This window comes from Podarcis tiliguerta (assembly GCF_965153285.1).
Source record: "Podarcis tiliguerta genome assembly, chromosome: 10".
NCBI classification, from domain to species: domain Eukaryota; kingdom Metazoa; phylum Chordata; class Lepidosauria; order Squamata; family Lacertidae; genus Podarcis; species Podarcis tiliguerta.
The window spans coordinates 69,058,480-69,072,227 of NC_139543.1; the positions used below are offsets into that span (position 1 = coordinate 69,058,480).

Sequence of the window (13,748 nt, forward strand, 5' to 3'; positions counted from 1 at the left end):
GTCGAAATACTCGGCTGGCATGGGCCTGTGTGGGAACAAGGCATGAAACTCCTCCTTGAGAAGAGGCTCGTTCAGGGCATAGTCCGGCACCCAACGGTTGGCGCTGGCCGGGGTACCTTCACTGGCGAGCAAGTATTCTACTCCCTCTTCCCCCCATCTCGAGTCTAAAATCTCTGTGACCTGGTTGATGGGCTCCCTTCCTGGCGACTCCCTCCTTGGGGGGGTCTCCCCATATGGGTCTGGTGCCGTGTCCTGCGCCTGAAATCGGTGAGGTGCTTTGTAGGGCGTGAGCACCGACCTATGGAATACTGGGTGCATTCTGGATCCCTCCGGAAGTGTCAACCGGAAAGCCACCGGATTGATCCGTGCTTCAACTTGGTAAGGTCCTAGCTGCTTATGTCCGAGTTTCTTCTTAGCTAGTGATCTGGTCGGCACTGCGTGTGCCGCTAACCATACCCAGTCTCCCACCTTTATGTCCTCCCCAACCCTTCTGTGCTTGTCAGCCTGCAGTTTGTATGCGTGCTTTGCAAGCTCTAACTGCCTCCTAAGCTGTTCGTGAACCTCCTGCAATTCTGCCGCCAAGACTTCCGCTGCCTGTGGCTCTCCCTCCCCCAGTCTCCCTAATCCCGGGAAGGTTCTGGGATGCCTCCCGTTGTTGGCGAAGAACGGTGTCACCCCCGTTGACACGTGCTTCGTGTTGTTGTAGGCGAACTCAGCGAGCGGCAGGTAGTCCACCCATGTTGTCGGCTGCTGATTTGCATAGCATCTCAGGTACTGCTGCATGATGGCGTTGACGCGCTCCGCTTGGCCGTTGGTCTGCGGGTGTCTCGCCGACGCTAAGTTGATCTTGACGTTCAGGAAACCCATCAGTTTCTGCCAGAAGTTCGAAATGAACTGGCGCCCCCTGTCGGACAAGATAGACCGTGGCAGACCGTGCACCCTGAAGACGTGGTCTATGAACAGTTTGGCGGTCTGTTCTGCCGTGGCCACCTTCGCGCATGGAATGAAGTGGGCCATTTTAGTGAACATGTCCACCACCACTAGCACTGCCGTTTTACCCCTTGAGCTGGGTAAATCCGTGACAAAGTCCAGGGCCACCCTCTCCCACGGTTCGCTCGGGGTCTGCAGCGGTTCGAGCAGTCCCGCCGGAGGTTTGTGCACTGACTTGGCCCTTTGGCAGGTGTCGCACCTCGAGACGTACTCCGCGACTTCCCCCCGCATCTTGGGCCACCAAAAATCTCTGGCAACTAGTTCTGCCGTCTTCTCCTTGCCAAAGTGCCCGGCGGTGGGTGCGTCGTGTAACTGCTGCAGTACTTTCGCCCGGAGGTCGTCTCCCGGTACATAGAGTGCTCCTCTGCGGATGAGCAATCCGTCTCGTACTTGGAACTCGTCGTCCTTCACCGTGCCCTTGTGCACCTCCTCCATCTTGGCTTGTGCGAAGGGGTCCTCCTGCAGTGCTCGACGGACCGCCTCCAAGTCCACGGTTGCTGAAGCGCACGCCCACGCTTTCGGAGCGAAAATGTGCTTGGCCGCTGCTGGTGCCGCCTCTTCGAGGTATTGCGGCTTTCTGGACAGTGCATCCGCCATGATGTTGTTGTCGCCTGGGATGTATTCTATCCTGAAGTCGAAATCCGCAAAAAATTTCGCCCATCTGATGTGCCGCTGGTTCAGGAACCTTGCCGTGCGCCAGTACTCCAGGTTCTTATGATCCGTGCGAACCTGCACTGTGTGTTTGGCCCTGACGAGGAAGTGCCGCCACGCCTTGAATGCTGCATGAATGGCCAGCAACTCCCTGTCCCAGATGGTGTAGTTCTGCTCCGACTTGCTGAGCTTCCTAGAGTAGAAGGCACACGGTCTCCAGTCCCCATGCGGGTCCTCCTGCAACAGTACGGCGCCCACGGCTCTGTCTGAGGCGTCTGTTTCAACCCTCATCGGTTTGCTGGGATTCACATGCAGTAGCTGCCCTTCGGACGAGAAGAGACGCTTAAGGTTCTGAAAGGACTGCTCCGCTTGCTCCGTCCAGATGAACTTCTTCTTCTTAGAGCTGAGCGTGTCGGTAATGGCCGCCGTCTGCATCGCGAACCCCTTGATGAACTTGCGGTAAAAGTTGGCGAACCCCACAAACCGCTGGACCTCCTTCCGATTGCGCGGGCTCTTCCAGTCCAACACTGCGCGAACCTTGGCGCTGTCCATGGCAAGCCCCTTGTCCGACAGCTTGTAGCCCAGGAAATCCACCTCCTTCCTGTCGAACTGGCACTTCTCCAGCTTGGCATACAGCCGATGCTCCTGCAGTCTCTGCAGAACTTCCTTGACGTCACCTTCGTGGGTCTCCTCAGATTCTGAGAATATCAGGATGTCGTCCAAGAAGCAGACGCATGTCTTGTAGAGGAGACCCGCCAGGACGTGATGCATGAAGGCTTGAAAACAGTGGGCGCCATTTTGTAAACCGAAGGGCATAACTCTGTATTCATATGTGCCCAGGGGCGTGAACATGGCAGTCTTCCACTCGTCTCCTTCCCGTATGCGAATCAGGTTGTACGCCCCTCGCAGATCCAATTTTGTAAAAACGCGTCCTTTCCTCACCGTTGCCAGCAGGTCATCTATCTTGGGCATGGGAAAGGCCGTGGGCTTGGTCTTGGCATTTAAGAGCCTGAAATCAACTACAAGCCTCTTTTGGGGCGTGTCCCTTTTCTTCACAAAGAATACAGGACTGCCCCCCGCTGCCTTCGACTCCCGGATGAAACCGCGCTTCAAGTTGAGGTCTATGAACTCCTTGAGCTCCTGCAGCTCGTCCTCAGACATGGAATACAGTTTCCCGGCTGGCAGCGTCGCTCCTGGCAGGAGGTCAATCTTGCAGTCATAGGGCCTGTGGGGAGGCAGCTTGTCCGCTTCCTTCTCGCAGAAAACCTCCAAAAACGCTGCGTACTTGCGCGGCACTGCTTGCAGCGTGCCTAATTGTAGCTGCGGGTCGTCCCCCCCTTCTTCCGGGCTAGGAAGGATGCAATGTTCCGCGCAATAGGAGGAGCCGAAGGTCAGTTGGCGCTGGTACCACGCCAATGCTGGGCTGTGCCTGTGCAGCCAACTCATGCCCAGGACTACAGGCGTGTCCGACAGGTGGGTGACATTAAAGCTGATGACTTCTCGGTGATTTCCAATCCGCATCACCATTGGTTGCGTTTGTTGCACCACCTGCCCCCCTAACAAGTCTCTGCCATCCACGGTGACAACTTTCAGGGGCAGTGTGGCTGGTAGCAGTGGTATATTGTGCTGCTGAATGAATTCCAGTCCTATAAAGTCAGCGTTACTGCCGGAGTCAATGGTGATCGGCACCTCCAGAGTGCGTCCATTGGGCAGTTGGAGAGACGCTGTAAGCTGCACCACTGGTTTGGGTGGGAGGGGGTCTGTGGGTTGCAAAAGTGCTGGGGATTGTTTCATTGACTTGTCTGGCTGGACCCCAGTGCCTCTTCCTCCAGCCAGACTCCGTCGTTTAACTGTTGCTGCGTTTTCAATTGAGCTGCTTCTGCGACTGTTGCCGAGGCTGCAGTGTGCTTGTGGAGCCTCTGGGGACACTCTTTCGCCATGTGTTGAGCACTGTCGCAGATGTAGCACTTCCTGTTCCCTCTAGGAGGCTTCGTTTTGTCTGCTCCCGGTGTTAGGGCTCTGTTAGCTGACTGAGCCCTGGCACCTCCGATCTCCATCGGCTCTTCTCCCCCTCCCTGCGAGGGTGTGGAGTGCGCACGCGCTGCTTCTCTGGGAAAGAAGGGAGGTGCTCTGGCTGGTGCCCTTCCCCAACGCCCTTCTTCCCTGTTCCAAGGACGTTCCTCCAGATGCACCCCGATTTCCAGAGCCCTCTGGACTACTTGCTGGGTGCTCCTTGGTCTCTCCCCCCTTCCAATCTCCGCTTTTACATCTGCATTCAACCCCTCCCAAAAGAGGTCTCTGACTGGCGCAGAATCTTTTTCCCACCCCAGGGCATGAACCAATCCGAAAAAGCGTGTATGGTACTGCCTCACGCTGGCTTTGCCTTGTTTAAGTCCATGTATGTCCCTCCTGGCAATATCGACGTCTACCTTTGATAAAAAACATGAGTCCATTGCTTTAATAAAAGCCTTCGCATCTTGGAGCGCTGGATCATTGTCTCTCCATAGATTCCTCAGCCACGTTTTGGCTTCCCCATGCAAATGGGACAAGATAAACCCCACTTTCTCTCTCTCATCTCTAAAGTCTTTGTCAAGTAGATCCAGCGCAAACAGCAGGTCTGCTCTGAAGTTGGGGTACTGCTGCAAACTCCCGTCGAAATGCGATACAAGGCTGCCTCCCCTTCTCCCCAAGCCAATGCCTTCTGCCTTGGATCCCGTTTGCCCCTGTTTAGAAAGCACGTCCAACCTGACCTGGAGATCCCGGCAGGCGGTAACCATTTCCTCCTCTCTCTTCCTGGATGCAAGTGCCTCTGTGCTGAGTTGTGTCACCGCTTCTTGCAGGGCTTTTATTTGCTCTTCCGTAGTCATCTTGCCTGAGTGTTGTGAGCTCTGGAAGCACCCCTCTTCTTCCCTCGCTGCGTCGACTCACGTGGCGAGGTTCCTGGTGCCAAAACTTTTTTAGGAGATGGAGCTTACTGTCAGGGCTGGCTCCGGGTCCCAGCTCACCAAGGACCAACGCTAGCCGATAGTATATTATCAAAGTCTTTATTGAAGAATAGTTTCCATTTCAAAGCCTCAGCGTCCCAGCTCTACGTCTGAACTTTAGACCGGCGAAGCTCCATCTGAGTCTTCCCCCCCTGCGCACCAGTTTAACACTCTAATCTTACTCCACCTCTTCCTTCTCTCTCTCTTCCTCTGGGTCCTACTACCCCCCGGTGTCTCCTCCCTCCTGGACTCTTCTGAAGCAGATGTTGAGCCCTCTGACTCTTCCCCCTCTCTTCGGCGGGCTTTAGGACCTGGCTCCCTACCCGGGCTGCCCACCTTGCCGCCTTCCTGTACATTTGAACTTGGCGCGCGCGCGCGTTTAACTTTCCTGATGACCGTTTCCTCGCTCCCTGCCGAGGGTGTGGTTGCTCCTGCCTCACGTTCTCCCGCTGCCCGCGCGCCACCTGATCCCGATGCTTGGGACTCCTCCCCCCTACTGCCCTCTGGGGGGGACGCTGGTCCGGATTTCCAGCTGCTACTCTCTGAGTCCCCTCTGGCCCCTTCTTCCTGAGGTGCCCCCCTGGGCACTCCCCTTGCCCTGACCATGGGGGCCCCTTTCTGTGAATCTTCCGAGTCACTGGAGAGACTCAGAGACCTTGGACTGCTGTCTTCGCTGACATTTCCTTCAGACTCCTCCTCCTCGCTCTCCATTTCCTCCCTCTCCTGTGACTCTGCTCCTGAACCCCTGACAATTATTATTATTATTATTATTATTCGGCCTGAAGGCTGCCAGCGGATCACACAGAGGCCAAGTGCTGTATCAATCTTTGCAACACGCCGACGGGGGTGAGCTTGCATTCTTTTGCATCTTGAGGGCGTTTCCCCACCCTGAGGACTAACCTCCTTTTGTCTGCCAGCTAGAAGACCTGGAGCTGACTCTCTCCGACCACCTCCAGAAGGTCTTGAAGCCCAATTTTGCAGCTGCCTGGGAGGAAGTTGGGGATGACTATGAGAAAGAAGAGACCTTCGCTCTCAGCACTATCAAAACCCTGGACGGTGAGATACGGCAGCTTTTCCCCACAGAAGACCTGAGATCTAAGATTGCATGTTAAAACCAATTTTAGAAAAAAATCATTCTGAGTGACTTCTAAATAAGACAACTTTTTAGCTTCTGCTCCAAGAACAGGGTATATGGTCCTAGTATGTAAGATTCAAGAAAATGCAAGGCTGTTCTTTTAGTTGAGAGAACAAGAAGGGTTATTCTTGATCAGGCTTCCTAAACCTCAGCCCTCCAGATGTTTTGAGACTACAGTGGTACCTCGGGTTACAGACGCTTCAGGTTACAGACTCCACTAATCTGGAAGTAGTACCTCGGGTTAAGAACAGGATGAGAACAGAAATCACGCGGCAGCGAGAGGCCCCATTAGCTAAAGTGGTACCTCAGGTTAAGAACAGTTTCAGGTTAAGAACGGACCTCCGGAATGAATTAAGTACTTAACCCAAGGTAAAGGTAACCATTAGGTCCAATCATGACCGACTCTGGGGTTGTGGCACTCATCTCGCTTTACTGGCCGAGGGAGCCGGCGTACAGCTTCCGGGTCATGTGGCCAGCATAACTAAGGCGCTTCTGGCGAACCAGAGCAGCACACGGAAATGCCGCTTACCTTCCCATCGGAGCGGTACCTATTTATCTACTTGCACTTTGACGTGCTTTTGAACTGCGAGGTTGGCAGGAGCAGGGACCGAGCAACGGGAGCTCACCCCGTCGTGGGGATTCGAACCGCGACCTTCCGATCGGCAAGTCCTAGGCTCTGCGGTTTAATCCACAGCGCCACCCGCGTCCCATTAACCCGAGGTACCACTGTACAGTTCCCATCATCCCTGACCACTGGTCCTGCTAGCTAGGGATCATGGGAGTTGTAGGCCAAAAACATCTGGAGGGCCGAGGTTGAGGAAGCCTGTTCTAGATCTCCAGTTGTCAGAAGCAACTCTGACTTCCCCACTTAACAAGATAGCTAGAGGCAAGAGGTCTAACTCAATGGCTGAGCACCTGCCTTGTATGAAAAAGATCCCTGGTTCAATCCCCCGTCTCTCCAGCCAGGGCTGGGTGATACCCATGTCTGAAGTCCTGGAGAGCTGGAGCCAGTCAGTATAGAGCAGGGTTTCCCAAACTTGGGTTTCCAGCAGTTTTTGGACTACAACTCCCATCATCCCTAGCGAGCAGGACCAGTGGCCAGGGATGATGGGAATTGTAGTCCAAAAGCAGCTGGAGACCCAAGATTGGGAAATCCTGGTGTAGACAGTGGTGAGCTAGATGGACAATTGCCTGACTCTTGTCTAAGTCGGCTTCCTAGGATCCTGGGGTGGCTAGCTTGCTACTTTGAAAGATCCCCTTTGGATCTGACCACACAGCCGAGACAACGCAGGGCTAACCCCAGGTCTTCTTGAAACCTCCTCTGAATGCAGAAGCTGTCAGCAACATTGTGAAGTTCCTAGGCATGCAGCCGTGCGAGAGATCCGACAAAGTGCCCGAGAACAAGAATTCGCACACGCTCTACCTGGCCGGTAAGAATCAGCCGGAGGGGGGCGCGGTTCAGTGGTGTCTGGGCATCCTGTGGCTGAAATGGTGTCACCCCGAGAGAATTAATGGCACTGGAGTTGTCCCGTCCCAAGAACAGCAGCAGGGACCTTCTGTGAAGCACTTCTCTTAGGAACAGCATTCATTCTCATCCAGCGATAAGCATCACTCAGCGTAGAGCTGGGAGCGGCTTTAAAAGCTGCTGCTCCCCTCTTGAGATCACTTCTGCCCAAACGCTTGTCTAGTTGGCACTGGCTCCCGGTGGAGTATCAGGTCAGGTTTAAGGTGCTGGTTTTGACCTTTAAAGCCCTTTGTGGCTGAGGGCCCTCGTATTTATGGAACCACCTCTCCTGGTATGCCCTGCAAAGGACCTTAAAGTCCACGAGGAAGTCAGATTATCCTCCACCAGGGCCTTCTCAGTGATGGCTCCGACCTGGTAGAATGCTCTGTCCCATGAGACCAGGGCCCTGCAGGATTTAACTTCCTTCCACAGGGCCTGTAAGACGGAGCTATTCCGCCTGGCTTTCAATTTGATCTTAGTCTGATCTTTTATTCCCCTTCCTTCCCTCCCCCTCCTCTTTTTATGAAGATTACCCGCTCTGGGATCCCACAGCTAATTCTCCCCTGGTCTCCTTGCTGGCCCAAATAGGACTAACTTAGCCAACTAGCCCTGGTGATCATCTAATGTTTATTGGATGGATTTCCCCCCTTAAATTGATTGATTTTTTAAATTCTGAGTTTATTGTTATTCACATTTTATACTGTATTTTATGCTGTTTTTTGTTGCATCAGTTAAGTGTTTTAAATTTATTGTTAGCTGCCCTGAGCCTGGTTTCCTGAACCAGGAAGGGTAGGGTATAAATAAAATCATCATCATCATCATCATCATCATTATTGGCTGCTCTTTAAAGGCATTCAGAACCAACAACCCAAGGGTTATATAACTAGTTAGCATAGCTATTAGAGAAGCGCTTTGTTAAGTATTTTTGGCTGTGGGTTGTGAGTCAATTGCCTTGGTTTTTGTAGGCGCAGAAGAAATGTTTACTTTAAATGCAGAACCAGGTCTCAGAATCTGGTCGTAGTTACACAGTGCGGCATAGGAAACTGCCATGTTCTCGGCAGCTGTCTAGAAGAAGTGTGCAACTTTTAAGAGTCGGCATCAGAATTTGCTTCTTTCCCCACACTTCCTTACTCCTTTTCAAAAGATAAGTCTGAGCTTACGGGCAGGGACTGTAAAGGAGATAAGACATCTTTGGCCATCCAATGTAACTGGATTCCCAACCCCCACTGGCCCCGCTGGCCTGGGGCAGATGCGAGACCAGGCATTTCTGGAAGGCAAGAAGTTCCCCACCCCTGCTCTGAATCACCCCCACAACATCCCCTTCCTTCCTTGCCTGGACGATTGCAACTTGGTAGCATTTCTGCAAGAAAGGATATGAGCAGCCCTGAGCCGGTGCGGCCGAGTGCCACCGCAGTGACTGTTACAATATAGAAGCAATGCTGCTGCGAGCTGATTGCTTGAAAACAACATCACATGATGTTGGGAGTGTCTGTGGGAAACAGACGGCACCGGAATTAGCTCAGAGTGTAATATGAGCTGTACAGGAAGTGTTTTTGTTCAGTCGACTGCTGGAGTTTGGAGAGAGCAGTCATGTTTTTTGTAACGCTGCAAAGACAGAAATAAAGGCATGTAAATACATTTCTGTCTATCTCTTTCCCCTACCGGGGGGGGGGCAGGAAGAGGGTGTGTGTTCTTCTCACGCTGAGAAGGATCGCCTATTGCGACCTCTGCCTGGAACTTGCCGGGAAAGCAGACCGGGCGGTCAACAGGGGACCAAGCCGTGTGCCTGGGAGAGTTGCCAGTTTCTCCTGATAAAGGCTTGGATTTCCAACAGTGACTCTCCTTGTCTGCCTCCAGGTGTGTACAGAGGCGGCTCGGATGTGCTGGTGAGGTCCCGGCTCGCTCTGGGAGATGGCGTGACTATGCAGGTGACTGTCCGGAGCACAGAGGAAACTCCGGTGGACGTCATCTTGGCTTCCGTCGGCTAAGAGTCTCGGCAGCTCATTCCGTGAGTCAACTCACCCTCTCGCCACCTCCTGCCTCAAAGGCACTCCCGGGACCTCCAGTCCTGCATGCCTCTTTCGTTTCCCCTCCTCTCGGTCAGCGGTCTTCTGTGGCAACTGGGGGCCCGGCAGCCCACCCTGCTTCTTTTCTTCCACGCAACCGGAGCTGGGCGTTCAGCCCCCTCGCCCGCAAACGCCCCCAGCTCCACCTCTGCATTCCTGTAATAAATTATTCTCTTTCTGTGCTGCCCGTAGAGGCAGAAAAGCTGTTAGAAGATCCTTTTTTTAAAAAAAGAAGAAGAAAATCAACTTTTCTTGAATGGACTTTTATTAACAGAAAATAAACATGGGCTATCCCAACATTGATGCATCTTTTTCCCCCAACTTGTGCTGTTTAATAAAATACATTCTGTAGTAACTGTCTGCCAAATACTGTCGTTTTTCATGTGCCCCTTTCACAGAGCAGCTTGCAAGGGATGGCAAACCCCGGATTGCAAGGGCCTTTTGAGAGGTGCTTCAGATCTCAGCTTTACCAGAAAGGAGGGAGTGGCAGGCAACTAGGCTTACTCTTGTCCTGCTAACCTTCTGCCCAGTGTGCTCAGAGCAGTATATCAGCTTCACACCAACCCTGTGATGTAGGGCAGGCCAAGTGCAGATGGCCGTCTGCCATGCCTTTTATCGCTTGCCAGATTTCGAGGTGGGTAAGGAAAAAGCTCTGCTCCCTTCTTGGCAGGACACTGTAGATAACTAGTTTCCCACATGGTTGGTTCTGTGCGCAGGATGGTAAATTATAAAGGTAAAGGTACCCCTGCCCGTATGGGCCAGTCTTGACAGACTCTAGGGTTGTGCGCCCATCTCACTCAAAGAGGCCGGGGGCCAGCGCTGTCCGAAGACACTTCCGGGTCACGTGGCCAGCGTGACATCGCTGCTCTGGCGAGCCAGAGCCGCACACAGAAACGCCGTTTACCTTCCCGCCAGTAAGCGGTCCCTATTTATCTACTTGCACCCGAGAGTGCTTTCGAACTGCTAGGTTGGCAGGCGCTGGGACCGAACGACGGGAGCGCACCCCGCCGCGGGGATTCGAACCGCCGACCTTTCAATCGGCAAGCCCTAGGCGCTGAGGCTTTAACCCGCAGCGCCACCCGCGTCCCTTTATGGTAAATTATATGCCATGATAATTTCCCAGTGCTGTAGTGCAGGGGGAGCCAGCGTGGCACTCCTGGAGCAGTTGGTACCTTCGCCGTCTTCCCCTGGCACCCAAGAAGCCTCTGAGCCCCACATCACTGCCCCCTTAGTCATGGGCTGCTGACTTCTTTCTCCTTTAAAGTACACAGAGCTCAAAGATGAAGTTGGAAAAGGCGACAGTTCTTTCAGCACTCTGTACTTTTCAAGGTGCAGAGAAATTCTGATTACAGTAGTACCTCGGGTTACATTCGCTTCAGGTTACATACGTTTCAAGTTACAGACTCCGCTAACCCAGAAATAGTACCTCGGGTTGAGAACTTTGCTTCAGGATGAAAACAGAAATCGTGCAGCAGTGGGAGGCCCCATTAGCTAAAGTGGTGCTTCAGGTTAAGAGTGGACCTCCAGAACGAATTACCTAATTTTTCGCTCTATAAGACGCACCTAGTTTTTGGAGGAGGAAAACAAGAAAAAAAATATTCTGAATCCCAGAAGCCAGACCAGCAAGAGGGATCGCTGCGTAGCCTGCATTCGCTCTATAAGACGCGCACACATTTCCCCCTATTTTTTAGGAGGGAAAAAGTATGTCTTATAGAGCGAAAAATACGGTAAGTTCTTAACCCGAGGAACCACTCTATTCAGAATATCTTGTCTCTTTAGTCCAACACACATCTGTAAATTAGATCCAATTTCTTTCTAAAAATACAGAACGTCTGCTCACAATGGCTGCATTGGAGGGTTGCTGATAAGGAAATTGCTTTACACTCAGCGCCTCCTACCTTCCGTCCTTCATATCGGGACGAGAGCCAGGTATCAGACGATCTGCGAGTGGAACTTGCCCTCCCCCCTGACCCAGGGAGTGGGGGTTGCAAGGACAATTACCCCCATTTGTCCTTGTTTATGGTCCGCAGTTGGGATCCGCTAGTGTGGGATCTGCCTCCATTATGGCAGAAAGCACCGGAAGTCCTGACTTATACCCCCGGGAGAACCAAAATGTGTACAGGCCTTTCCTCTTTCAGAGGGAGGAGGTCAAGAAGTGACCACAGGCAGTGGTGCCCACGGTCACTTGCTTCAAAATCCAAACCTGCTCCAGGGCCTGAAAAGGTTGGCAACCCGGTGAGTTTCATAGAATCATAGAGTTGGAAGAGACCACAAGGGCCATCGAGTCCAACCCCCTGCCAAGCAGGAAACACCATCAGAGCACTCCTGACATATGGTTGTCAAGCCTCTGCTTAAAGACCTCCAAAGAAGGAGACTCCACCACACTCCTTGGCAGCAAATTCCACTGTCGAACAGCTCTTACTGTCAGGAAGTTCTTCCTAATGTTTAGGTGGAATCTTCTTTCTTGTAGTTTGGATCCATTGCTCCGTGTCCGCTTCTCTGGAGCAGCAGAAAACAACCTTTCTCCCTCCTCTAGGTGACATCCTTTTATATATTTGAACATGGCTATCATATCACCCCTTAACCTCCTCTTCTCCAGGCTAAACATGTCCAGCTCCCTTAGCCGTTCCTCATAAGGCATCCTCATAAGGTAAACAATGGTTTGAAGCTACACTGGGCATGTGTACCCTCTGCCTTAAAGGCCGTATGAATGAAATCTCCCTCTTGGCCCAGGTTCAAGTTGCTAGACTCGCTCTGCAAATGAGGTTCTAGAGCTGCCTCCAGCTGTCTGGATTCCCTTTCAACTGGACCTTTTTGAGAAGGAAAATACGTCTGAAGCAGAAATGCCAGTTTAAAGCCATCTGGGTGTAAAAAGCTGTTCCTTTCAGCTGCTGTGTTACTGCAACTACTTCACAAAGCTGTACCCTGGTAGAGGACGGGAGCCTAGAAGCGGACACCAAATATCAGTGGAAGAGTTTGGGATGGCCTATTAGCAACAGACCAAATCCTTTATGTGCCTCTTCCTACTTAATTTCTGCCCCCTTTTCTGTAAGAGATGTCAGCACTATCAAACCATGACTACTCAGAAGTGAATCCTACTGAATTCAATAGGACTTACTTCAAGGTAAGTGAGGTTAGGATTGCAGCTTTAGTTCTTGTTTTTTGCAACTTCAGGATTGCAGCTTTAGTTCTTGTTTTTTGCAACTTCAGAGCACCAAGCATTCCTTTAACAATCCGTTTTCAGCCTGGCAACTCTGCATAGCAAATAAACTTTAAGATGGATTAATTTGGGCATCTTCCTGTGCAATATTTTCCCCACTAATGAACTAAAAACAGGATTCGCGGTCACCAAGTGGGCATGAGTCAACCAGACGAGAGATTGCACATCAATGATACCCAAGCCGGCGCTGCAAACATTTTATAGAAATTGGATGCTGCCGCCACACTTTGAGCAGGCGGGCCGAAGATGAAACTCAAGCACTTCACTGCACCCCTTCTTCTGTCAGCCCACAGGCATTTAATCAGTGACTTAACCGAAAAAAGGAAAGTCTTTCACACAGCACATTTGTTAAACTATGGAGGTGGTGATGGTCATCAACCTAGATGGCTTTAAGAGAAGTGGACAAATTAATGGAGGACAGGGTTATCGATGGCTCCTAGGCAGCATGGCTCTCCTGTACCACCTCAGTTAGACACCGATATGCTTTTAATAATAATAATAATAATTTATTATTTATACCCCACCCATCTGGCTGGGCTTCCCCAGCCACTCTGGGCAGCTTCCAGCAGAATATTAAAATGCAATCCAGTATTAAAAGCTTCCCTAAAGAGGGCTGTCTTCAGATGTCTACTAAAAGTCTGGTGGTAGTTGTTCTCTTTAGGGCGCCACCACCGAGAAGGCCCTCTGCCTGGTTCCCTGTAACCACTTCTCGCAGGGAGAGAACCGCCAGAAGGCCCTCGTTGTTGAACCTCAGTGTCCGGGCAGAATGATGGGGGTGGAGACGCTCCTTCAGATATACTGGGCAGAGGCCGTTTAGGGCTTTAAAGGTTAGCACCAACACTTTGAATTGTGCTCAGAAAAGGACTGGGAGCCAATGTAGGTCTTTCAAGACTGGTGTTATGTGGTCACGGTGGCCGCTCCCAGCCACCAGTCTAGCTGCCGCATTCTGGATTAGTTGTAGTTTCCGGGTCACCTTCAAAGGTAGTCCCACAGAGCGCATTGCAGTAGTCCAAGCTGGAGATAACTAGAGCATGCACTACTCTGGCGAGACAGTCCGTGGGCAGGGAGGGTCTCATCCTGCGCACCAGATGGAACTGGTAGACAGCTGCCCTGGACACAGAATTGCCCTGCTCCTCCACAGACAGCTGTGAGTCCAAAATGACTCCCAGGCTGCACACCTGGTCCTTCAGGGGCACAA

At 52.1% G+C, this 13,748-nt stretch overlaps 1 protein-coding gene and 1 long non-coding RNA gene across 3 annotated transcripts in view; one reads left to right on the plus strand and one right to left on the minus strand.

Annotated features, from left to right (window-relative positions):
- COPG2 (COPI coat complex subunit gamma 2) overlaps positions 1–9,685 on the plus strand; it is a 42,545-nt gene extending 32,860 nt beyond the window's left edge. For both annotated transcript variants that reach the window (XM_083401919.1, XM_083401918.1), the window contains exons 22-24: positions 5,543–5,681; positions 7,092–7,190; positions 9,122–9,685. In XM_083401919.1, coding sequence (XP_083258045.1) covers positions 5,543–5,681; positions 7,092–7,190; positions 9,122–9,252 — 369 coding nt within the window. In that variant the 3' untranslated portion in view covers positions 9,253–9,685. The remainder of the gene's footprint in view (positions 1–5,542; positions 5,682–7,091; positions 7,191–9,121) is intronic.
- Positions 9,686–12,513: 2,828 nt separating this feature from the next.
- Positions 12,514–13,748, minus strand: part of LOC310659319 — a 112,738-nt gene continuing 111,503 nt past the window's right edge. Inside the window, exon 2 of the long non-coding RNA XR_014502754.1 lies at positions 12,514–13,258. This is a non-coding gene — a long non-coding RNA (uncharacterized lncRNA). The remainder of the gene's footprint in view (positions 13,259–13,748) is intronic.